At 43.3% G+C, this 25146-nt stretch overlaps 1 protein-coding gene across 3 annotated transcripts in view; it reads right to left on the minus strand.

Annotated features, from left to right (window-relative positions):
* The window catches only part of stk32c (serine/threonine kinase 32C), a 358713-nt gene that overhangs the window by 107089 nt on the left and 226478 nt on the right, over positions 1–25146 (minus strand). For all 3 annotated transcript variants that reach the window (XM_078564913.1, XM_078564912.1, XM_078564915.1), the window contains exon 3: positions 122–273. In XM_078564913.1, coding sequence (XP_078421039.1) covers positions 122–273 — 152 coding nt within the window. The remainder of the gene's footprint in view (positions 1–121; positions 274–25146) is intronic.

Below are 25146 nucleotides of genomic sequence, written 5' to 3' on the forward strand. Positions count from 1 at the left end.
TCATGGTGTAAAACAGCATCTCACAACTTAAAGCTGTATTCTGATATAGAAATAAAGGCATTAACACTAAACAAATATAACAATGTCACAATGCATATTTAATGAATCATGAGATAATCACCAGAGGTTTACTAAGAAAACATGTTCAATTTCCTGCAGGATCTCCAGTTCCCTGAACACATTTCGGACTTCATCTCTCTCGATGCATTGTTGTTTATTCATGTACTTCATAGCATACATTTGCTCTGTGTCACGCTTTTGTACAATACACACCTGGAAGGGAGAAAAACAAGAAAATTGGTCACCTCTGCAAAGGAATATACACTTAAAAGACTTTTAAAAAAAGCAATTCTGACTGACAATTTCATAAAACATTTTCCATCTACAGCAGGTTCTGGATCCTGCATGCCAATGTTACAGCTAACTTTGTCACTGCTGATATCTACCCCTGCTGGCACTGAATAGACAATTAGCAGTTCTGGAAATGAAAAGGATGTTGCGCCCCACTGTTTCAATGCAGGTACTCCTTGGTGACTGAGTCTGTGACTGATATCAGCTCAGTGTGTTTCAGGCCAATACCCAACCTGAAATATCAGCTGCCAATGCACTCCCAACAAGGAGGAAATGTTTAAGACAATATGGGTGAGAGATAGAAAGTGGAATTAGTCTACACTGAAAATAAGTGCCATGGATGATTCCTGCCCTTAAGATCTATAATGAATTAGTTTGGCTTAGAATGTTTTCATGCCCCATGTTTTAAATCTTCATCGAAATAAGGCATTCAGGCCGCATGAATTTTGAGCCAATGGTTCACACATCCAAAAGGTGGCCTTTGATTAATGCTGGGCTGGACAAGAACCTAAAGCTTTAATGCTTTGAAATATTATCTTGCCGGAATGTATTGTCCTCTTGAGAAAAGACACAACACAAAGCAGGAAAATAAAGTACAATGAATAAAACAGAAAAAAAACCAACAATTTGTTTAAAAAATAAATTCATATATTCACTGTCGGATTAAGAGGTTGTAAAAAGCTGTGATAGATGTTCTGGATCAGTTTTCAACAGAAAGTCTTATTTTAATAACCAACATCCTATGAAGCCTAGAACAATGCAGTAACATGATTAGGGAATGTGAGAAGAATGATTAGCAATTGATGGCTTTTGAATTCATAACAAATTGATTTGGAGCCCATTAGGTTCTGGCTGATTGAAATGCTGTTAAAACCTTTATTTTCCATTTTCACATTAATTTTGATTATTAATATCATAGCAAGCTGCCTGTCATTCTTATTTATAGTTTGCAGCCGGCGAGCGATCAGTGCATAGAAATTTGGATTAAGAACACTTGGTGAATATTGCACTCATTTACACAATATGCCTGGATGCTGGTCAAAAATCTCTCAGTCACAGCTGTCCTGACATTTAACTGTGGATAGATATTACTGCCTCAGAGTTGCAGTTGCACCATTCTGACTGTTAGTGTTTAATTAAAATGCTTAACTAATGGGATATTATTTCAATTTCAGTACTTACAATAAATCATTTGAAATCCTAGATTGTGGAAAATTTGAATCCAAAATGTACAGTTTCTTATGTATGTTTCTACAAAGAAGATATGAATAATTTAAGATCCCATTTTATTCAATATTAATTTTGACAACAAATGGATTTGCATAAACAGGGAATGGGACAAGAATGGTAGAATTTACCAATAGTCCAAGTCATGCTCCCACCCTATATTATATTCACAGAAACTAACACAAATAAAGCTCTCCAGCTTAAAAGCATTGTTAAAGGTTAATCATGAGAAATCGTTGCAGAATTCTGCTAAAAAGGAAGGGGAGGCAAAAATGAAAAACAGTGATATTGAATACTATGTCCAAACATATGTTGGTTAGCCTAAAGGAATTTTTTGACACAAGTAAGCAAGAGAGAGCTACGATTGTTGGATACCTTTTTAACTGAGAGGATGGTGATTAAGGAGTATAAAAAACAGAGACACATTACATCTGGTACAAACTACCATGGGCAGCAAATGTATCACAAAAGAGTCAGCTGCTGAATATGTGAGATAGTGGCTGGGCTGAAATGTGCCTCCTAATCCACGAAGATCTACAGAGACAGTCAACTGTCTACAGCTAAGGTCATCACTACCCTCAACTTTTATGCCACAGAGACTTTGCAGGCACCTCCAGATGATATCACAGGAGTCAGACATGTTGCCTGATATCTCCCACATACACTTCAGTACTAACCAGCAGCAGAAAAGGGAATTAAAATTTTGCTATATTGGTTACTCTCCTCAGGTAAAGGTCACATTGGCAGTGCGCACGCTCCTTATTTTTGTCCCTACCAGTAATCCTAGCATATACCTAAGTAAGAAGGTCTATTATTTCAACAACATGAAAATAGTATGTGACTGCTACCAGACAGTCATGCACATCAATGAACTATTCCCAGGGATTACACATAATGCTTTCATTCTGAGATAATCAGTGCAATTCAGTTCTTTGAAGGAAGGACGATGGTTGGTTCTTCAATGCTACGGGTTCTGAAGTGTCAACCATGGGATGTGAATGTCACTGGCAAAGCTAGCATTTGTTGTCCATCCCTTAATTGTTCTTGAGAAGGTAGCAGTGAGCCACCAAAACCTGGTCCTGAAGCAGAGAATAAATACATTGAGGCACATGATGCTCATTGAACTGAAATCTGTAGTTCTAAAACAATGATTTTGATCTATAGTTCAGTAGACTCTAAAAGATGCCTCAGACAGTGGTTCACACTGCACAATATCACTATGGAGAAGCCTTATTGTGAACTTGGCCAAGGAATAATGACAAGCCATAGAAGTCTAGGTGGAAAATTGCCCACAACAACCATCAGCAACAAACCAGCTGTTGCAGCCATTGGGACAGTTGCATAAAAGTCCCATCTCTCATTTCTACCGGTGAACTATGAAACAGCCGTTACACACTCTACTCAACATATTTACAAACATTGAGCTCCTAGTTGATTTACCCATTTCAGTTTTGCTGGGAACTGAATATATCCATTTTGCTTTACTATTGAAGGACCAACGCTTTTTATCCTACATGACAAAATAATGACAAATTACAAAATATATTAAGAATAAAATAATTTTATTCAATGAATAATAATTTGTGTATTTAGCATATGTGATCAATGCATCAATGGGTTACCCATTGTGACTAATCTTCTTTGTAAGCCTTGAGAATATGCCCTATTCCAAAATACTCACCCAACTGGAGAGTAACAACTGTAGGTACTTACTCATCCAATGGGATTCAGATGTTCTGTGACCTGTATGTGCAACTAACACTGATGCAATTGGAATAGTGCTGGGGATTTCCTTTGCTGGAGTTACTCCTGCCACAATGGCAGTGGCCTACATTAATGGCATAGCCACTACAGTTCTCACTTGGTGTTGTTCTCTGTACAATTTGCAGGCTGCAAAACTCATAGGGAATTGGACAGAACACATAATACAAGCCCTAAAACACAGACTAAAAAGCCGAAATCACTTTCATTGGAAATATAACTTGATGCATTCAATCACCATGAAGCAGTGGCCTTTCATATAATGAGTATGGCAGGCTTTAGCTGGTTTGAGTCAATCTGCTCAGTTCAAAATCTTCCAACTAGGGTTGCCAACCTTCCTGGAATGGCCGGGAGTCTACCGGAATCAGCATCAATTTCCCGGTGGACAAAAAAAGCAATCCGGGAGTTTGGAATGCGCCTGATTCCTCGTTTGGCAGTATCCAGCCTGTGCATGTGTGCAATGATGTCATCATGCACCAGTGGTGGCGAAGGGAGCAGGGTAAGTGGGTGGAAGTTCTGCTCTTTGTTTGTTTGGTCTACGCCATCTTTAATGCAGGTAGCTGACACTGCATGTGCACATGTGGGCCCTGCACCATCATTGCTTTGCTTGTGGTACCAACAATCACAGACTTTTTTAAAGCGGTTTCTGGAGGCTGTTCAGGAAAAGGTAATCAGATTCTTTCTCAAGAGAATATTTTTAATGAGGCCAAATGGAGACACAATGGCAGCTTGTTTGCATTCCCAAATTTTGTTGTTGTGCGTGCCCAATTTTTTCAATGTGTGGTATCTTTTAATATTTTTTGCATGGTTGCTCACACTCTTATTATACACAGAACAATGCTTGTGTAGTACATTCCAGACTACTGTACCGTCACACTTGGGATCAGTTTAATAGGAACATTGCCGCCAAGGAGCCCTATTTGTTAATTGGCCCATTGTAAAAGTTGACCATCTGAAACTAGCAGATAGCGGTTGAGTGCCCGTTTGGCGGGTATACCTCTAATTTTCAGCTTATTGTCTCCTCCTTGATTTCCCACAACAGAGAAACAAGTTCCACCTGCTGGCAGCGCACCGCCGACTTTCCATGATGTCACGTCTGTGAGCTTTCCGTGACTTAACTTCCGCTGACACCTCCCGGAACATGTCCAGCTACAGTTGGCAAACCTACTTCCAACAATCATGCTTCTGATTAATTCTACAATCCTGATTTCAGATTCACTTAAAAATTACTCACCTGTTCCACTCCTCCCCTTCCTATTGTGTGCATGATTTGCCTTTAAACTAACAGCAGTGTGGATTGTGGCAAGGTGATTTGGCTTACAGAACTGGAGTATATTCTCTACACCAATGTAGCCCAGTAAAGACAGATTTATCTACCTGAGCACACAGATGAAAATACTGTATTATATGACTAAATTGCTCTACATCTATAATTCCCTTTATGCTTAATACAAGAAGAGAAAAAGTATCCAGTTCATTTTGAGCTGAAACTGAAAACTAATCACTGAAATTTAAAGCCTTTTCTGCAAAACTCTGGTCCCAGAGGAGCTATGGGATTGGATAGGTAGCACATGGTTTGCTGAGAATATATATCATTCAAAGAATGAAGACAACCTTATGGTGTAGATTACCTATTTTTCTCTTTTTAATCTCACAAATTTCATACTCCATAGACGCCTGTCAAATTTGTAAAATTTTATCAGGTGAAGGCCCCTATGTAGGAATTGTAGCACCAGCTGTCAGAACTGATCTGCCAATCAACAACAGTATTGTTGTGTAGTATAATTAAGTATGGAGACTGTGTGACAGCCTTGCATACACTGTCAATTGAAATTCATTGGAGAAACCCAAATGTGTCATGAGGTTCATAAATAAAGCTAGGTTTCAACTCATTGTCCAACAGTTCCTAGTTGTCACTTAGGGCAGAATTTTACATTCCCGCACCGGCAGGTTTGCAGGCAGAGTTTGGGAGAGTTAGGTGGGGGGGCTGTAAAATTCCTCAGATGGCTTTCCCACTAGGCATGCGCCTACCCTGACCTCTCCGCAATTTTACAGTGGGACGGGCGAGGTATTAGCCAGCCTACACTTGCCCCAGTTGAGGCTCTTGAATGGCCAATTGATGACTGCTTAAGGGCTATTGCCTACCCAGCCTCAATTGAAAGGCTGGCGGGAAGAGCTCAGGGGCTGGGAGGAAGCCTGGAAAGTGGCCATGCTCAGGCCTCAGGCAGGAAAGTGTGGAGGGGGATCGCCTCCATTGACGACCGAAATGGCAGGGCTGCTCTTTTACAATGTGGGAACTCCAAGATGCTTCCCATGGCCTGGACAACCATTTGTGCAGGAAGTGTTGTCTGCTGCAGCAACTTGAGCACTGGGTTTCTGAAATTGAGCAGCAGCTGATGTCATGGTAGTGCATCCATGAGGCTGAGAGCTACGTGGATAGCACATTTATAGATGTGGTCACCCCACAACTTAAGAGTATGCAGGGAGAGAGGGAAGGGGTGACCACTAGATAGTCACAAAGGAACAAGCAGAAAGTACAGGAGTCCCCTGAGTGCATCCCACTCTCCAACCAGTGTTCAGTTCTGAATACCAATGAGAATGAGGGTTCACCTGGGGAGTGCAGCCAGAGCCAAGTCCATGGCACCATGGCTGACTCAGCTGTACAGGAGGGTACAAGGAAATCTTCAATATCTCAGGGAACAGATAGGCGTTTCTGAAGCCACAAACATGACTCCATGATGGTGTGTTGCCTTGTGCTCCTGCAGTTAGAATTCATCGAGCTATAAGTAGAAAATTGGCAAGTAGGATCTGAAAAGTAGTAATCTCCAGATTACTCCCAGTGCTATGCGCAAGTGAGTACAGAAATAGGAACATAAGACAGATGAATGCGTGGCTGGAAAGATGGTGCAGGAGGAAGGGTTTTAGATTCTTGGGACATTGGGACTGGCTCTAGGGAAGATGGGACGTGTAGAGTCCAGATAGGTTGCACCTGAAAAGAGCCTGGACTGAGTTCCTTGCAGGGCATTTTCTAGTGCTGTTTGGGAGGTGTTAAACTAACTCGGCAGGGATGTGGGAACCAGGAGATAATATCAGAGAGGAATTCCAAGGTGCACAGAATATTGGGAAAGATAGATAGCACTAGAGTAGGGAATAGTAAGTTAATAGGTGGGGTCAGAGTAAAGGAGAAAGTAGTAAAGTCTAAATCAGGGTTACTGTGTATGTATGTGAATGCACTGAGTGTGGTAAATAAGATTGGTGAGTTACAAGTGCAGATGTTGTGGCAATAACAGAGACCTGGCTCAAAGAAGGATTTGGTGTTAAATATTCCTGGATACAAGGTGTTCAGGAAAGACAGGAAAGGAGGAAAAAGGAAGAGAGGTGGTGGTATCAAGGAGAGCAGTGCAGTGCTGGAGAAAGAGGATGACCCAGAGGGGTCAAGGACAGAATCTATTTAGTTACAGCAAAGGAACAAAAAAGGTGCAATTTCATTGTCTGGTGTAGTCTATAGGCCACTAACGAGTGGGAAGGATGTAGAGGAACAAATTTGAAAAGAGGTGCAAAAATTATAGAGTACTTATAATGGGGCATTTTAATTATCCAAATATAGACTGGGATAGTATTACTGTAAAGGACAGAGAGGAGCAAGAGTTCCTAGAGTGTGTTCAGGAAAGCTTTCTTCAGCAGTATCTTTCCAGTCCAATGAGGGAGGAGGCACTGATAGATCTGGTTGTTGGAAATTAAGTGGGCCAAGTAGATCAAGTGTCAGTAAGAGGACATTTAGGGGACAGTGATCAATACATCATAAGATTTAGGCTGACTATGGAAAAGGACAAAGCACAGTCCAGAGTAAGAAAACTTAACTGGGGGAAAGTCAACCTCAGTGGGATAAGAACAGATCTTGGCTGAATAAATTGAAGTCAAATGTTGGCAGAAAAATTGGTGGCTGAACAATGGGCTACCTTCAAAGAAGAAATAATTTGCACTCAAAGTATATTCCCTCAAAAGGGAAATGTAGGGCAAAAAATCCAGAGTTCCCTGGATGACAAAGGAGATAGAAATTAAGACAAAGAAGAAAAAGTGCTTACGACAGGTATCAGGTAGAAAATACAATTGAGAACCAGTCTGAATACAAAAGATTCAGAGGAAAGATCGAGAAGTAAAGAGGGAGTATGAAAAGAGACTGGCAGCTAACATAAAAGTGAATCCCAAAGTCTTCTATAGGCATATAAATAGCATAAGAGTCATAAAAGGAAGAGTAGGGATGATGGGAATTTACACATGGAAGCAGGGCGCATAACTGGGGTATTAAATGAATATTTTGCATCTGTCTTTACCAAAGAAGAAGGTGCGGCCCAGGTCATGGTAAAAGAGGAGTTAATTCAGTCACTAGGGGTGTTTAAAATTGAAAAGGAGGAGGAGTTAGACGGTTATCTGTACTTAAAGTTGATAAGGCCGGATGAGATACACCCAAGGATACTGTGAGAAGTGAAAGTGGAAATTGCGGAGGCATTGGCCATAATTTTTCAGTCTTCCTTAGACTCAAGGGTGGTGCCAGAGGACCACCTCCGGAGAATTGCAAACATTACACCCTTGTTCAAAAGAGAGTGTAACAATTAGCCCGGTAACTACAGGCCAATCAGTTTAGCTTTGGTGGTGGGAAAACTTCTAGAAATAATAATTCAGAACAAAGTTAATAGTCACATGGATAAATGCAGGTTAATTAAGGAAAGCCAGCATGGATTTCTTAAGGGAAAATCATATTTAACCAACTTGCTGGAGTTTTTTGATAAGGTATCACAGAGGGTAGATGAGGGCAATGCTGTTGGTGTGGTGCACATGGACTCCCAAAAGGTATTTGATACAGTGTCACATGACAGACTTATGAGCAAAGTTATAGCTCATGGAATAAAGGGGAAAGTAGCAACATGGATACGGAATTAGCTGAGTGACAGGAAACCGAGAGTAGTGGTTAATGGATGTTTTTTCAAGCTGGAGGAAGGTTTGTAGTAGAGTTCCCCAGGGGTCAGTGTTAGGACCCTTGCGTTCCCTGATATATATAAATGACCTAGACCTTGGTGTACAGGGCACATTTTTAAAGTTTGTGTATTATACAAAACTGAACTGTGAGGTGAATAGTGCAGAACTTCAAAAGGACATAGACAAATTGGCAGAATGTCAGATAGGTGGTAGGTGAAGTTCAATATAGGGAAGTGTGAAGTGATTCATTTTGGTAGAAAAAAACATGGACAAACAACATAAAATAGGGGGTACAACTCTAAAGGGGGTGTAGGAGTAGAGGGACCTGGGTGTATATGTGCATAAGTCATTGAAGGTGGCAGGACAGGTTGAGACCACGGTTAATAAAGCATACAGAACCCTGGGCTTTATTAATAGGGGCGTAGAGTACAAGAGCAAGGAGGTCATGTTGAACTTGTATAAGTCACTGGTTCAGCCTCAACTAGATAGATTGTGCCCAGTTCTGGGTACCACATTTTAGGAAGGATGTGAAGGCATTTGAGAGAGTGCAGGAAAGATTCACAAGAATGGTTCCAGGGATGAGGAACTTCATTTATGAAGATAGATTGGAGAAGTTGGAACTCTTTAACTTGGAGAAAAGAAGGCTGAGAGGAGATTTGACAGAGGTATTCAAAATCATGAGAGGTCTGGACAGAGTGGATAGAGAAAAACTGCTCCCACTCGTGAAAGGATCGAGAGGGCACAGATTTAAAGTAATTAGTAAAAGAAGCAATAATGACACAAGAAACTTTTTCACACAGGGAGTTAGGATCTGGAATGCACTGCCTGAGAGTGTGGTGGAGGGATGTTCAAATGAAGCATTCAAAAGGGAATTAGACTGTTATCTGAAAAGAAAGAATGTGCAGGGTTAGGAGGAGAAGGCGGGAGAATGAAACTAGGTAAATTGCTCATTTGGATAGCCGGTGCACGCACAATGGGCCAAATGGCCTCCTTCTGCACCATGACAATTCTGTGATTCTGCTTGTACTTACAAGTGACATTCTTGTCTTGCCTTGGGGCTTCTTCAAGGTGTAAATCTTCTTCCTGATATGTTTTCAACACCCCATAGTAATTGCTTCTAGCTTCAGATTATCTGTTACATTTTCCATGCAACTTTCCTCCTGAGAATGTTGCTGGACTGCTGTCCCTACCTTCAAATCCCATTTCTCTATTCCACCCCCATAACATGGTTAATGAAACAAACTTTAAGGGGGAATTTTCCCAGCCAAAAGGGTGCGGGTTTGCATGGAGCTAAATCCCCTGAAGTTGAAGTTGGGTCAGAACCTTGACATCTTCCAAGCCTCTTCCAGGTTTCTGTGTGGCATGATTCAAGGCAAATGGGGAACCTAACCCTAACCCTTGTATCAGTTGGGTAAGTAATTAAGCTGGTTCAGAAGTCAAATTAGCCACTATTTGAACCCTCAATTCCCAGCAGGGGACTTGTTTGCTGACCTGTCGACAGGGCCACTGAGGCAAGGGCACAACAGGAAGAGCTTTTGAGTGAAACTGACAAGCTGTGAAAGTTTTGATCAGTTACACTGGAAAGCTCCAGCCATGGTCATTGCAAGACTGCTGTTCAAAGCACTTCTTCTCTCAGACAGTGTGTTCACTGCTTGACGGGCGATTGCAAACTTCTTGGAAGGCTCTTCACCTGTTTAGCACTTCACTCGCCTTCAGCTGCACTTCCCTCCTGCCAGTTTTCAACATGGCATGGGAGCAGCTCATGCTACTTCACTTCCACCTCTGCTGAGGGGCAACAGAGAAGACATGCCACCACCAACTGCTCCAGTAGCAGAAGAAGCAGCACTAGCTGCCTTCTCCTCGGCTATATGCATCTCCACAAGGCAGAGGGGATTGAAAACTGATATCCAGCTGGAAGGATGCAAGACCCCATCACAGGCTCTACACACTCTCTCAATATGTCTGAGCACCTCAGGAGGCTCAAGATCTGAAGGCAGGCTGCTGCTGACATCTGCCGTCCACTGGGAGAAGACCTCCTGACCAGTGGAGCAGCTGGGAACACAGTGCCAGTGGCCGATAAGGTGCCTGCTAATGTCACTTTTCAATGAGCCAGTTTCAAGTCTTTCTTGTTATCTACATAGCTGAACAAAGTGTCCTTAGCAAAATGCATATAGCCATCAGTTTGAGAATATTACCCTCGCGCACATATGTGAAACAAAATCATCTAATCAAAAAAGCATCTGCAGGCAGAAAAGACATGTTTCCCCAGATAGATAGAGAACGCCCTGGTAATAAAATATCTAACAGGTAGGAGTTGCCAAAAGATTCCATGAGCCTCCTACTTTTGTTCCTGTTCTAACACCGAGTGTGCTGACCTCAAGCTGGTGCCAATGTGATGCGACAATAGGCCTCAGCAACTCCTGCTCAGGGTAGCAGGGGAAAAAAATCTTGGTTAAGAGGCACAAAAGACCATTAGCAAAGGTTGAAAATAAAATAATAAATTATTGAAACATTCACTGAAAAAAGTCCAGTTGATGTGAAGCTGCTATCAATAGGATTAACAGGGAGAGTTCAGGGAACAGTGACTAGAATGATTCCGTAACAGCTGTAAAGGATGTGCTGGGATTTACAGCATTTGACATTGTAGAAAACGAGATTTCACAGGGGTTTAAAACATTCTGAGGCATGGACAACAGGTACAAGCAGCTACTGTGATTTGGACTGTGGACATAGAAATGGAGGATTTCAGCTCAATGCCAGCAAGTTTCAAGCAGCACAATAGAACCAAATAATTTCACCCATCCCTCAAAGAATAGTTGATATGTGAAATTGTAATAAAACAGTTAGGCCACTGGTACCAGAGCTAGGAAAGCCCCAAACTCAAAAACTAATGACCGAAAGGCTTCAGGTTCCTTTGACGTGGCCCACGTAGCATCAGACAGACAGGGCACTAGGGCAGGTATGCCATGCATGTCCCGGAAACATGCAGAACAATGTCAGTCTCTAACAATCATTTTGCATGGCACAGTCCCAGTTAATACCCCCTCTTAATCACTCCCAGCTGAACCTATTTTTATGTACCCTAATTTTGATGTAATTAGACCTGTGTAACATAAGCTCTCCCTGTGTCCATTCACATGTGCATTTTGGCTACTGCTCCGGACCCGAGTCATTAGTCTATTTGCACTTTTGCTCTTTCCTTTTAACTTCTTTTCTCTTTCCCCCTCCTAGGCTCTTTTCTATTGTCATACCTCTGTTCGCACCCTTTCTCTCAGGTACTCTGTCCTCCCAATTCCCTTCCTCAGCCCTTCAGTACTCCTTGACTTTACTGCTCTCTTGCTGCCATCCCAGGCATAACCTCATGTTAGATAAACCTACAGCTTCCCTCGATGTCTTTTTTGGTATTCTCCCACAGGCTCTTCGAGGCACTCGGTGCTACCTCTTTATTTCAGCAATCACACTTGCCCCATCACGCTCCCTCATCAATGTTCTCACCCAATGTACCTGCTGGGGGCTAACCTTGTCAATTTTCTTCCTAAGCAACTCATCCCTTCCACTACTGACCCTCTGAACTCTGCCAGCAGATGAGCTCTCACCCTCTCCCCCGCATCCCCCACCAGCCAGCTCACGTCATCTCCCACAAGGATGTCCGCTCACTTGTGAACAAGGCTCTTTCCATCCATAAACTTATTGCGGAAGATTGCATTGACACATGGCCTCAACAGAAACTGGTTGAGGAGTGACAACACCTTCCCTCTTAATGAAGTCTCCCAGCCTGGCTACATGTTCTACGACTTGTCCCCCCACCAAGACTGCCATGGTGGCAATGTGGCACTTGTCACCAGATCACACCTTGGCCTGACCCCCTACTTCTCAGGCACTTTCTCCTCCTTTAAGCATCTCACTTTGTTCCACCCCTCTCACCTCTCTTTCAAAATATTGTTTGCTACCACCCTCCCAAGTATGAGAACAATGTTATCGTCAAGATACATCCTCACTGCTTTCCTCCCTCAGCCTCTGTACCAAACAGCTTTGCATCCTCTGTGATTTCAACCTCCATCTCAACTCATCATGTTCTCTCTCCTCTGAATTCACTGCTTTCCTATCCTCCCTAAATCTCTCCCTTCGTATAAACTCCCCAACACATATTTACAGCCATCTCCTTGACCTTGCCATCTCTCATGTTGTCTTGCTAGTCCCGTTGTATATACCATGCATATAACATGAACATGGGACCCTCCACTAGTGTTAAAGGGCTAACCATCCAGCTCCCATGTGAGGTGCTTTACACTTAATTTTGCTGACACACAGTCAGTGGAATTACTGTGTTGATTGTTTTTGGAGGATTTTTGCAAACCTTTTGGATGCTTAAAGGAGCCATGCTAGATTTTGAAAAGGAGATCAAAGGAGTTGGTTAGCCCGACAGAAGAGTCTGTTTCAGTAACGGGGGCTGTAGCTACAATCCCTGTGAGCTGTAGCATGGATTGGAAATGGAGCACAAGCAGCAATGAGGGAATCTTAACAAAAGGCTCTACACTCTTCAGGAGTATATCTTCTACCTCCACCTCAACCAGCAGCAGTGTGTAAGGTACCTGCATTTCACCAGAGAGGTAACTGTGCTACCTCCTACACCGCAACCGGTAGTGTCACAACTGAGCAAGGATGGTGCTGTCAGTGGCTGTCAAGGTCACTATTACCCTAAATTTCGATGCCAGTGAATACTTCCATATAGGTGTTTAAGACAGGAGCATCAGCCTCACAATGCCTGATAGAGCCTGAGGACCCTCCCTTGACACTTGAGGAGGATCCATGGACAGATGCACCTGCATCACATCATCTCTCCAAACCAAGCACCAGTGCAGATACTGGTATGTTGGTGGGCAATAGCGCGTCTGATCAGCTGGTAGTGCACAGAGAGCGCATCACACTCGCTTGAGGAGTTGGCAGAGGTAGAGAGTTCCTAGTGCGCCAGAAATTGAAGGATGGCTGGAGACCAGAAGCATGTTGAATCCGAGGCAGATAATGAGTCTCTGGAATTGTCCATCAGGTGGCAGATGCTATGTCCAGCGGGAGGATCTGGCGGAGATCCCTGAGGGTCTGTGTGCCGTGATCTCTGTCATGGAAGAGTCCATGCGGAACATGAGCACTGTGTGGGGCGGTACCTCCCAGGTGGTGCCTGCACAGGCTCCGCTGGCCAGAGTCATCAGCCAAGGTCATCAGGGCCGACAGGACATCACAATCATAGGCTGCCTCTAATGCTGCTGTCAGTGAGGGGGTTAGGGGAGGTAGGCACCAAGATGCAGCACTCGCAAGTGGAACTCACCCTGGGCCTCCTCCGGCTTCTCACCAGACCCATCAGCTGGGTCATCCTCTGCGGCCTGGGGAGTTGCCTTGCTGTCTTCATCCTCCAAAAGCCTCACCCTTGACAGAGCCAGATTGTGCAGAGCGCAGAACGCAACGACAATAAGCGAGACATGTTCTGGAGGACGTTGCAGGGCTCCCCCTGATCAGTGTATTTAAGACTGAGATAGATAGGTTCTTGATTGGTAAGGGGGTCAAAGGTTACGGGGAGAAGGTGGGAGAATGGGGTTGAGAAACTTATCAGCCATGATTGAATAGCGGAGCAGACTTGATGGGCCGAATGGCCTAATTTCTGCTCCTATGTCTTATGGGCTTATGGTCTAGTCTAGGCAGCGGAACCTTATCTTGAGCAATGGTTCTCTCGATTACCGCCCTTGTAGAGGCATGACTTCCATTGTAGCTCATGTCTGCCTCTGTCCTTGGGCGTCGGAGTGACGCCATGAGCCAACTTTTCAGGAAATAGCCTTTGTCACCCAGGAGCCGACCATCCAACCGAGCTGGAGCGACAAAGAGCCTTGGCACCTGGGAGTGCCACAGGATGTACACAACATGTGAACTGCCCAGGTATCTGCCGCACAGCACACCTGCAAAATCTGCGAGCTGTGGTTGCAAACAATCTGACATTGATGGATTGGAATCCCTTTCTGTTGACTAAGGCACCCGGCTCACCTGCTGGCGCCTTTATGGCCACGTGAGTGCAATCTATGGCACCCTGGATGCAGGGAAACACAGCAATTGCAGCGAAGTCTCTGGCTCACTCAGCCTGGCTGGCTTCGTCCATTCAGAAACGATTGAAGTTCATCGCCCGCCTGAACAGAGCATCAGTGACCAGCAGAGGAGACAATTGCCATTTGCTGGAATACAGATGGTACAGGATAGGGCACACGGCAGAAAGCCTCTAAGAGACCTTGTAGGCCAAAGAGTCCTCCAGAAAATACAAAATGCAATGAACTGTCAGAAAAGCACCTACAACGAACTCTCACCTAAACTCCTGCCTACTCACTTAACCATGGCTCTGATCGACTTTTATCCCGCCCTGGATTGAGTTTCACTTAAAAACAGGATGGCTGCCTGGCCTTGTGGCCCATGTCCCGACCACAAAATCACACGGGACACAAGATTTCAATCAATTGCTTTCTTAATGGGCTTATTTGACTGCTTATTGTCGGCGGGTATGTACAGGAGTCGGAAGTGCGCCCACCAACCATAATATGAGATCATTGAACCTTTTCCTAACACCGCAACCAAGTCCTTGGGGGCCAGATTCCAGGAATTGAGCTCCATAGACGCCAGCTCCCATTTCCCTCCTCAAGGTGTGCCTTGAGGGCTTTTTATCCCCGTGAGAACACCTCCCTTTCTCCCTTTCCACTTCCATCACTAATTTGTCCAGCACCATATCAGAAATGCAGGGATCCCTCTCTCTTGCCTGTTGATCCATTTTCTGTGTTCTTTCTTCCAGCCAAGCATTCCAGAGACAGTTACAGCAGCTCCTGTTGCATGAGGGAGGTGGTGGCATAGTGGTAATGTCACTGGGTTAATATTCTAGAGACCCAGGGTAATGCTCTGGGGACCTAGGTTCAAATCCCACTCATGGCAGAAAAATTCAATAAAAACCTGGAATTAAAAGTCTGCTGATGACCATGAAACCATTGTAAAATGTTATTAGGGCACCTGGTTCACTAATGCCCTAAGCTGGTCTGGAGTCACATGATTTCATTGTCCCCATGTGTCATGCTGCTGTGAAATCATGTGACTCCAGTGGACACATAGCAATGTGGTTGACTCCTAAATGCCCTCTGAATAAGGGCAGTTGCATGCCCACATCCCATGAATGATTTTTTAAAAATGAGTGTCACTCCCCTTTCAGAGCGGCAGGCTGCTTTGCACTAGCCTTGCTCACCAGTAAGCAGCATGGTCCATGATGGATTGCACAATGAAATCATTTACATGACCAAGCATGGGGTAATTGCAATCCATGTGCTCGAAAATGGACCTTATCCAATCTTTCAAATGCCTTAACAGCCCTTTATAAAGACAGGCGGTGGTGTAGTAGTATTATCACTTGATTAGTAATCCAGAGACCCAGAGTAATGTTCTGGGGACCTGGGCTTCAATCCCACCATGGCAGAAAACTTGGTGGACTGTGCTGTACCGATAAAAGCCCTCACCTTTAAAGAAGCAATTTGTTGGGAGTGGATTACATTGTGTTGCCTGGTGATGGGGAGGCAGCACTTACTTTGGAAGAAATTAATAGAGGAATGTCACACAATATTTTGAAGGTTTATCTAAGGAAATGGCAACCCTCAGTAATTTAGACAGTAGAATTGGTTACGTCATTTCTTGAAGGAATGGACCTGATGTTCTAAAAACAAAAAGCTAAAAGCTACTGCAGATGCTGGAAATCCAAAACTAAAACAGAATTACCTGGAAAAACTCAGCAGGTCTGGCAGCATCGGTGGAGAAGAAAACAGTTGACGTTTCGAGTTCTCATGACCCTTCGGCAGAACTGAAGTATAGTTAGGAGAGAGTTGTTGCATACTTTATGACCTTGTATTCCGAGTGAAAGCCAGCAAACCATACTGGGAGTCTTCCTTGTGTGTTTCACCCCACCCCCACTAAGAGCTGTACCTTGTGTGTCCTGCCATCCATTCTTAATTAGCACATTCGTTTAGATAATATCACCACCTTCAACACCTCTTTGTTCTTTTGTCTGTGACATCTTTTGATTATCTGCTCCTATCACTGGTTGCTTGTCCCTACAACCACCCCCACCCCCCAATTTCTCTCCCCCCACCCCACCTTAAACCAGCTTATATTTCACCCCTCTCCTAATATTACTCAGTTCTGTTGAGGACGCGAAACGTCAACTTTATTCTTCTCCGCTGATGCTGCCAGACCTGCTGAGTTTTTCCAGGTAATTCTGTTTTTGTCTTTGTATAGAAACTAGATGAAGATAAGATTGTAGTGTTGATGGCCCTGATTATTGAGCAGCCTGCCCCAGTTTTGTCTAACTGATTTAAGATCCAGCTTACAAATCCTGGGAGATGTCAGTTAAAAGATCTCTAAATTTAAATCGCTATCAGGCTGATGTTAAAATTTAGATGCTTTATCTTAATTGGAAATACACAAGAAATTTGGTATAGGCATTTCATGAGGTAAATACCATGTGCTCTCTTTTCTTGCAATTAAGGCAGACTAGTCTTGGTTATCCTCTTGCTTCAATGGCCTGGGAGTTATAGTCATTTTACAGTTCTGTAGATTTAAAACTGAATAGGAGAATTAGCACAGGTGGAATTGTAATCTGAGGGGCACGTGTTTGGATGAGGAAGGGGCTTTAAAATCGACGAAACCAACAGCACGGCCGGAAGCTGGCTCCAACCTAACTGCAATATTTCACACCAGCACATTAGATCGTGTTCACGAAATCTTCTCAGGAGTGGCAGGTTGTCAATTACCAAATGTTAATTTCTCAATTAGAGCCATATTTACACACACACTTTTCAGTTTAATATCAGGTCCGTGGCTTTCCCAGGCTTCCTGAAACGTACCAGTGAAAGCAAGGCGAGAACACAACAGCAATTGAAGAGGATGATGTCGGGGAAATATGCCAATATGTATTCAGTACTCAGCTGCTTTCTCGCATTTTTTTATGGGCAAGAGTTTGTTCACAGTACTCTTGCTGAGAAATTACTACCTACACTTTGGAGGCTACTCTATCACATCTCTGTTTTTGCAGTATTAGATGAGGACTAAGCTGACCAGCAACAGCACTTGCAGCCTAATGATCATGGACCTTAGCTGCACACTAACGAAAATTTCAGCAGAGAGGTGCAGCTCTCCGAAGGCACTGCCTACACAACTGGCAGAGATTGAGGGCTGGATTTTCGCACAGTCTTGCCTTCAAAAATGGGTCAGTTCAGAGTGATCCTGTAATGTCAATCTGAGATATTTGTCAACCTATTTAAAATGGTGTGGACATGTTGGCATCCAGGCTCTGCAAGGTAGTGAAGGCATTCATGAACTTATTTGATTGGAGTGTTTTGACAGTCCATGGCCCTGATCACTCTATTTATCTCAGTGACCTGTGACATCACTCAACTCATGTTAAAGGCAGCCTCTTCCAGTCTCTCTGTAATCGTGGTCAATGTGCTCTGATGGCCTGTCAGGGCATCACACGTTGTCTGCTGCTGCTCAATGACTCTCCTCTTCATCAGCAGCCCCTGGGGCACAGCATCCATGTTCAGCTCAACAGAGCTTGGAGATGGCTGTGCCCTCTGACATGGACTCCTCACCATCTGCTGTTGCTCACTTGTGAGATGTTAGTCACCAGATGAAAAGCCAACTATCTGTCCTTCTAGTCTCACCAACATGTAAGTATCTGAACTTATTCTGAATGAATCTTCTGATGGTGCACCTTTAGGAGGAATTAGCTCCTCTAAGAACTCGTCACCCGCCACCTCAATCAACTCCAGATAATTTGCTTGAATTAGTCATGGCAAGATGAGAAGGTTGCAAGTTATCATTTTGAAGATGACCATACTTCACTCACTGTTGAAACCATCAACAAGATTGAGAGCCGTATGACATGTGGGTGGCTTTTATTTAATTGTGTCACCAAGTGCCTGGGAGCTTCCCATTTCTGACAACCAGGGATGCCAAAACTCCGCTAATCTCCAGAAACCTCTTCTCTGCAGTTATGAGTTGTGCAATCTGTGGAGGGCTCCTTCCAGTTCTCTCCCTCTCCTGCAAGGAGGCGAAGAAGTGACCTATCAGTGAAAGTAATGGCATGCGTTCATCCAATGGATGCAGTGCATTTAGTCTTTGAGGAAGTGACATGACAATACATAAGGGTAAGGGTGAATGGGAGTCGTGAATGAATAGACAGGGATATCAGGAACTGCATAGAAAGTGAAGGATGGGTCCACCCGCAAGATAAGTGGGTGTGAGGAGTTATGTGATGGGGGTAGGTTAGACATTGAGGGAGCTGCAGTGATGCACACAGGAGGATGTAGGTGAATCTGCCACTGTACTCACCTTTTTGACCTGGCAGGACCATTAAACCACTTTTTGCATTGAATCTCAAAGTCGTAGAATGCACCAGCTGCTGATCTCTGCTACCTCAAACTACACCTTCTTGGTCTCAGCTGCAGGCTCCCTCCTCCCATTAAGGGAAGAGAATTTCTCTCCTATTCCTCACAGCCCCCAGCAGCACACCCAGGGAGCTATCACTGAAACGAGGCGCAGCTTTTGCCCGTCTGGACTCCATTCTGACACTTCCAGCTCTCTGACAGTGAACTCCACTCCTTCAACTTGTATGTTTGGGTTTTCCCTCTAAATACTAGAGTTTAGATTCTGTCCACATCCTGCCCGCTGCCATTGGTTGGACAGGAAACCCAGAAGTAACATGATAATGAGGTGGCCGAGTTAAAAAACTACTGATAGACACTGCACTTCCGGTTTCCCATGTGCTCTTGGACACCATCACTCCTAGGTTATCCCTATCAGGAAAGGTTGAACAAGTTGGGCTCTATTCTCCAGAAAAGAGAAGGCTGAGGGTAATCTGATAGAGGTCTTTAAGATTACGAAAGGGTTTGACAGGATAAACATAGATGTTTCCCACCAGAATGAGAGACACAATAAGATCATCACTAATAAGTTTAAAAAAGAATTCAGGAGAAACCTCTTTACTCAAGACAGTGGATGCTGAATTTGCTACCATAAGGAATAGATGAGATGACTTGCATAGTTCCATTTAAGGATAAGCTAGTTAACCGTAAGGGAGAAAGGAATAGAAGGACATATGGAGTGATTTATATAAAAAGTGTGAGGAGGCTCATGCGAAGTATAAACAGCAGCACAGAGCCGAATGTCCCATCTGTGTGTGTGTGTGGAGTCCGCACATAACATGAAGAATCATAAGTGGAGCCACATAGAGTTAATGGCTCCAGTGATGAATATTACAAGGCTATGCCACATAAATGTGTAAAACTGAACAAAGGAAAGGAAACATAAAAGCAAAACACTTCAGATGCTGAAAATCTGAAATAAAAACCAAAAATGCTAGAACCACTCAGTAGGAAGGTGGTGGCATAGTGGTAATATCACTAGACTGGTAATCCTGAACCCAGTGTAATGCTCTGGGGACCTGGGTTCAAATCTGACCAGGGCAGATGGTGGAATTTGAATTCAATAAATATATAGAATATGAAACCATTGTTCACTAATGTTCTTCAGGAAAGGAAATCTGCCCTCCTCACTGATACAGCCTATGTGTGGCTCCAGACCCACAGCAATGTGGTTGACTCTTAAAAATGTCCCCTGAACAAGGGCAATAATGCTGGCCTAGCCACCCACATCCATGAACAAGTTAAAAAAAACTTCTGTGGAAAGAGAGGCAGAGTTAACATTTCTGGTCAATGATCTTTCACCAGATTTTCTGCTTTTATTAAATATAAGAAACAATGTTATACTGCCATTTTTGGATTACTGCAAAAATGCAAAAGTGGGAGTATAAATCTGGAATGAGGAGGGTGCCAACTCACATGATTTGAACAAAAAACACCAGTATAATGTCAAACTGGGTGTAAACATCCTTGCCATCTGCTAAGTGCTCCCTGATCTTTAAAGCTCCAAGTCTCAGCAGTGACACAAATTTAACCATTTCCCATGAGGTGGAATTCTGTCATTGAGATTGTCCTGTCCAATAGCACAAATGAGCTCTAACCAGTGTGATCAGTGAATCAGGAGATAACACTCCCTCATGTGTACTGCTGATCACAAGATTCATGATGTATATTGCACTTAACCCAAAATTATCATCCTGACTGGATCACCAGTCAGTTGTTAAGAGAGCTGGTGAGTGCAATCACTGGCCTAGCTTTTCTAATCTGCTGGGACTCCCACAGGATTGTGTTTTGCATCATCTGGTCTCCATGGATGTTGACCTCAGCGGATCATCTGAGGTCGGGCCCCTCTAAATGCTTTTGACAGTATTTCTACCATGGCCAGGTTGAGCAGGTAGGCAAATGGCTGCGCCATAGTCAGAGTGTAGTGAGGTCAGTGGTCTTCGGCACTGGAGAAGGTCTTTATTTTTAAAACATACTTTGTCTTGTACAATCAAGATGGACTGCACCAGGCAAGGAAGTGCTTTAAGATATCTCCCATGCCATGTCATCCGTGAAATCCTTTGGGTGCTTAGGGTTAGTTAATGACTGGAATATGTCCGATAATTAGTAGCAATGGGGAGATTGGCCTGAAGGACAATTGCTTTCCCAACATTGCTTTCAGTAAGCATGAATTTTTATTGTAAAATTCTATAACAATTAATTTTGGATCCTTTTAGTGAAATTAACATTAAATTCATTGTAGCAGAAAAGAAAAGAGAAACTTATTTTGATTCACCATCACTCACACTAGAGGTGTCAGCTGTGGCTCAGTTCATAGCACCCTCGCCTTTGAATTAGAGGGTTGTGGGTTCATGTCCCACTTCTAGAAACCAAGAACTGTGATTGTACTCAAAAGAGTTGCAATCTGTGACTGTTGATAACTCAAAAGAGTATCACTCACACTAGAAAACAAAACATGCCTATTGGATTAAATTAGCAGCAGTTTACATTGCCATAATTTTGAATTGGAGATTTAAATCACAAAAGCTACCATTGTATTGCACTGGTTAGTTGGCATCGCCATCAGCAAGTTGACATGTCTAGGTGCTTCTGCTGGAATCACTCCATTAGCAGATGTTCAAGTGTTTGCTAAAAGCATAATGGGTTCTAGCTCCTGCAGTTAGAGTTCCTTTATCAGTAACGATGAAGCTAACAAAAGAGCTAAAGTGTTTTACTCTATCTGGCTTCAAAGCCAGGATTTTCAAATTTGATTCCAATTTAATTCCTGTCTAATTTATTACCTAAAGCTGCAGCAGAAAGGTTTTAACATCAGGATTTCTTGTATTCTGCAGCATACATCCTGCTAACTGACAGCTATTGACATAAACTTTTTATGAAGAAGAGTCGTAAGGATTCGAAACGTTAACTCTGATTCTTTTCTCTCCACAGACGCTGTTAGACCTGCTGAGTTTTTCCAGCATTTTCTGTTTTTGTTTGACATAAACTTACTGCTTGTGTAAAAAAAACCTACTTATAAAAGCGCACTTTGAAGAATTTGCTTTTGACTAAATTCTGTTTTATTTTTTGTACTTCAGTTTGTGCATGACTATTTCCTCCTTCACTTTTTAATATAGTGTTTCCGGCAGGCATATTTTAAAAAATCATGACATATAGAACTTATAGGTTGTACTATACTTTACTGAGCAAAGCACACAATAACAATGTGCAAACATCAGCTTAAAAGCTTTAAACTACCTTGTTACCAAGAGATTATGCTTCTAAACATAGGGTGTAATTTAGGCCAGGTTAAAATAAAACATAAATATAAAAAGTCTTAGAAGCTACAGTACTCTTCATATTACTTCAGAACAATAACACACTTAAAATGAACAGGTACAATTCAAAGTGGCATATTCGTCTCTTAAAAAGTTAAGACGCTAAGGGCATGAACAAAATTTTTCCAGTGACTTTATTCCTAATTGGGACAGTTTTACTTCTTCATTCATTACACAGGAAATCAGTGACCTGCAGTATTTGAAAATGTGCCAGACGCAAAGGAAAATTAAGCCCCATGAGCCTGGAACACTTTCTGCCTGCAAATATGTTCAAACCAAAAACCATTCTTAACCCTCCAGCTCCCATTTAAAATAACAACACTGTGCAAACTTCATCAACAGTAGTCAGTGTCTACTTCACACTAACATTGCACTTATAGTGTGTAAATGCAATTACTGAATCTCAAGTGAAGCAGACTGAGATTCCATTCTCGAGAGCATTTCTCTGCTTCACCCGGTGTCTAGTTGAGACCCAATTTCAGATTTAAGTTTCAGCTATCGTATGATTGTGGCATCAGTTTCAAGTTAGGCTGGCACTGCCATTGTAAAGTAAATACACAGGACAATTCTATTAGCCAGGAGCATACAATCTGCTCTATGTCACACACCACCCTCCACTGCCACAAGGCTTTGCACGGGGTATCAAGAGATATTAAAAGGTCTTATTATAAAATAACCTTCAATCATTGTATTTTTAAGAGATTGAGGCAAGCTGCCAAATTACCCTACCCCTCATACATATTTGGTGCACAATAGAATACCCTTCAGAATGTATTCTGTGATCATAGTGATTTCTACTTGAACAGAAATTTAAGCGACATATTATACAAAGGAAATTTTACTGACTGTGAAAGTATTGAAATATTTTTGCAACTCTAGGTATGCAGTAATTTCTGTAGATTTGCAAGCATTATAAAGTAAAGAAAACTGCTTTGCATAAGAAAAATATTATAAATGGCGCCAAAGCCAAAACATATTCTTAATTATATTTGAAGTTGCTTTATTTGCAGTGGAAAGCTATGTGCACATTGAATATGGTGGCCGGAATTTTCTGGCCCCGTTGGGATCTTGGAGGGCGGGGTGGGGAAGACAATATGGCGAGAAGGCCAAAAATCGGTTTCATGCCAGTTTGCGATCATCCGCTCCACCCATCAATGGTGGGCCGTGTTTCTGCCGCTGCATGTCGGGAACCTAATTTCAATACTTTAGCATATCATTATAAGCCCTGCTCACCAGAATCAGCCCCTACGCTGGATCATTCGGGCACATTGACGTGATTGCACACTGATGTGTTTCACAACTGATCATAAGCAACGTGCACCTGGTGAGCTGACTTCACTCGGGACTTTAAGGTTTGCCTACCTTGCATCAGGCTGCACTTGTGGTCATCAGCGCCAGGCTTTGCAGGCAGCACCACATCACTTTTATGGCGGTCCATGGGCAGGTCTCTACCTACCAGACCAGCCATAAGGCAGGGGTGGCTTTTCAATGACTGCAGGGCTAGGGCTTGCTTAGGGAAGGGTGAGAAGCGGCCTCTGGCAAGGGAAGAAGCTGCAGGGCAAGGGATGTACTGAGGAAGGGGGTATCCCAGGGTGTGCGTGAGGGTACATGTTGATCTGTGCAAGGTGCCTCAAGATGGTGAGGGTTGAGGTGGCAGTCTCCAGAGGAGATGAGACTAGAAGGAGATGTGGGGGTGCGTGTGTGACAGAGTGTGTGGTGATGTCCCCTGACCAGTGAGTGAGATACCAGTGAATGCATGATGGACTCATTTGTGTGTGAGTTTTGAGCGATGAGATGGTTGCCTTACCCTGGCAGCCTGGTGAGATCATTTATCTGTTTTCTGCACTGGATGGCCGACCTATTGTGTGCAGCATTGGCACTGACCACCTCTGCCATCGTCTCCCCAGCTGGAGTTGAGAGACTGATGGGTTTCCTGAGGCCAGAGCAGGGGTAAAGGACATCACCTTGGGCCTCCACAGCATCCAGAAGGAATCCCAAGGATGCGTCACTGAATCAGGGACTGCACTCTTCTTGGTTTTGGGGCCTTGTCTTCACCGGAGCAGTCCTGGGCTGCAAGCATTGAGAAGTGTGCACACTGAGGCAGTTTCAATATGGCGCCCTGCATGAGGGAGTGGCGAGGTAACGATATGATGGGTAAATTGGAGGCCGCCCACCAGCAAGACGGCGTGTTTCCTGTGGCTACATAATGAATGAGGCAGGAATGGGACATTACGGCGCGAAAACCCACCGTTGCGGCCAGCGGGTAAAACAACTTTTTTCCGGCCTACTACCGCACTTTGTGCAAGTCTGGGATGATTCCGCCCCGTGTGTAATGACTTGAAAACAAATTTCCTTTCAGAATTTGTACATGCAAAAGTAGCCTGTAAAGCCTGCATGTGAAAATTAATTTTTCCAACAACGTATACAGTGTAACAGAGTAACATGGGAAATCAAATAGTACAGATATATAAAACTGCTTACACACCATCCATTTGGAAGGTCCTCAAAACACATTTTCAAGTGTCAACTAAATTCCAACGCAAGTGTCAAGTTCACAACCAGCCATTAAAACTGCGCATTATGGCATTTTTGCATGTTAACTTATCTGCATCAATAAGAATAATGCTACAGAATTTGCAGAATGGCAATTCACCAATGTTAGAATGATGTGCAAGAATCTACAGGTGCAGACACGAAAGGAGACATTCAAATCTCTGTCGATCCAATACTGGGGGACTATTCCCTGTATATCTGCTTAGAAGTACTTGCATGTAATACTTCAGCTTTCAGCTTTTTCCTCAAAATGGGCAGTAGAAAATAATAGGGCTATGTGCAATGGTCAAATAGATAATGGTGCCTCACTGATGTTGGCATTTACACTCATTGCACATGAAAACTGACTAATGTTCAACGAAAGCGCTTGGGTGCCTGGTTGGTTTTTGACTGGGGTTTGCTGAGTTGAACAAACCCCTTTAATTCAAGACTGCAAGTCGAGACAGATGGCTTGTTACTGGAAACAGGCATATTTT

The sequence above is a fragment of the Cetorhinus maximus genome, chromosome 20 (assembly GCF_964194155.1).
Source record: "Cetorhinus maximus chromosome 20, sCetMax3.hap1.1, whole genome shotgun sequence".
In the NCBI taxonomy this organism is placed as follows: domain Eukaryota; kingdom Metazoa; phylum Chordata; class Chondrichthyes; order Lamniformes; family Cetorhinidae; genus Cetorhinus; species Cetorhinus maximus.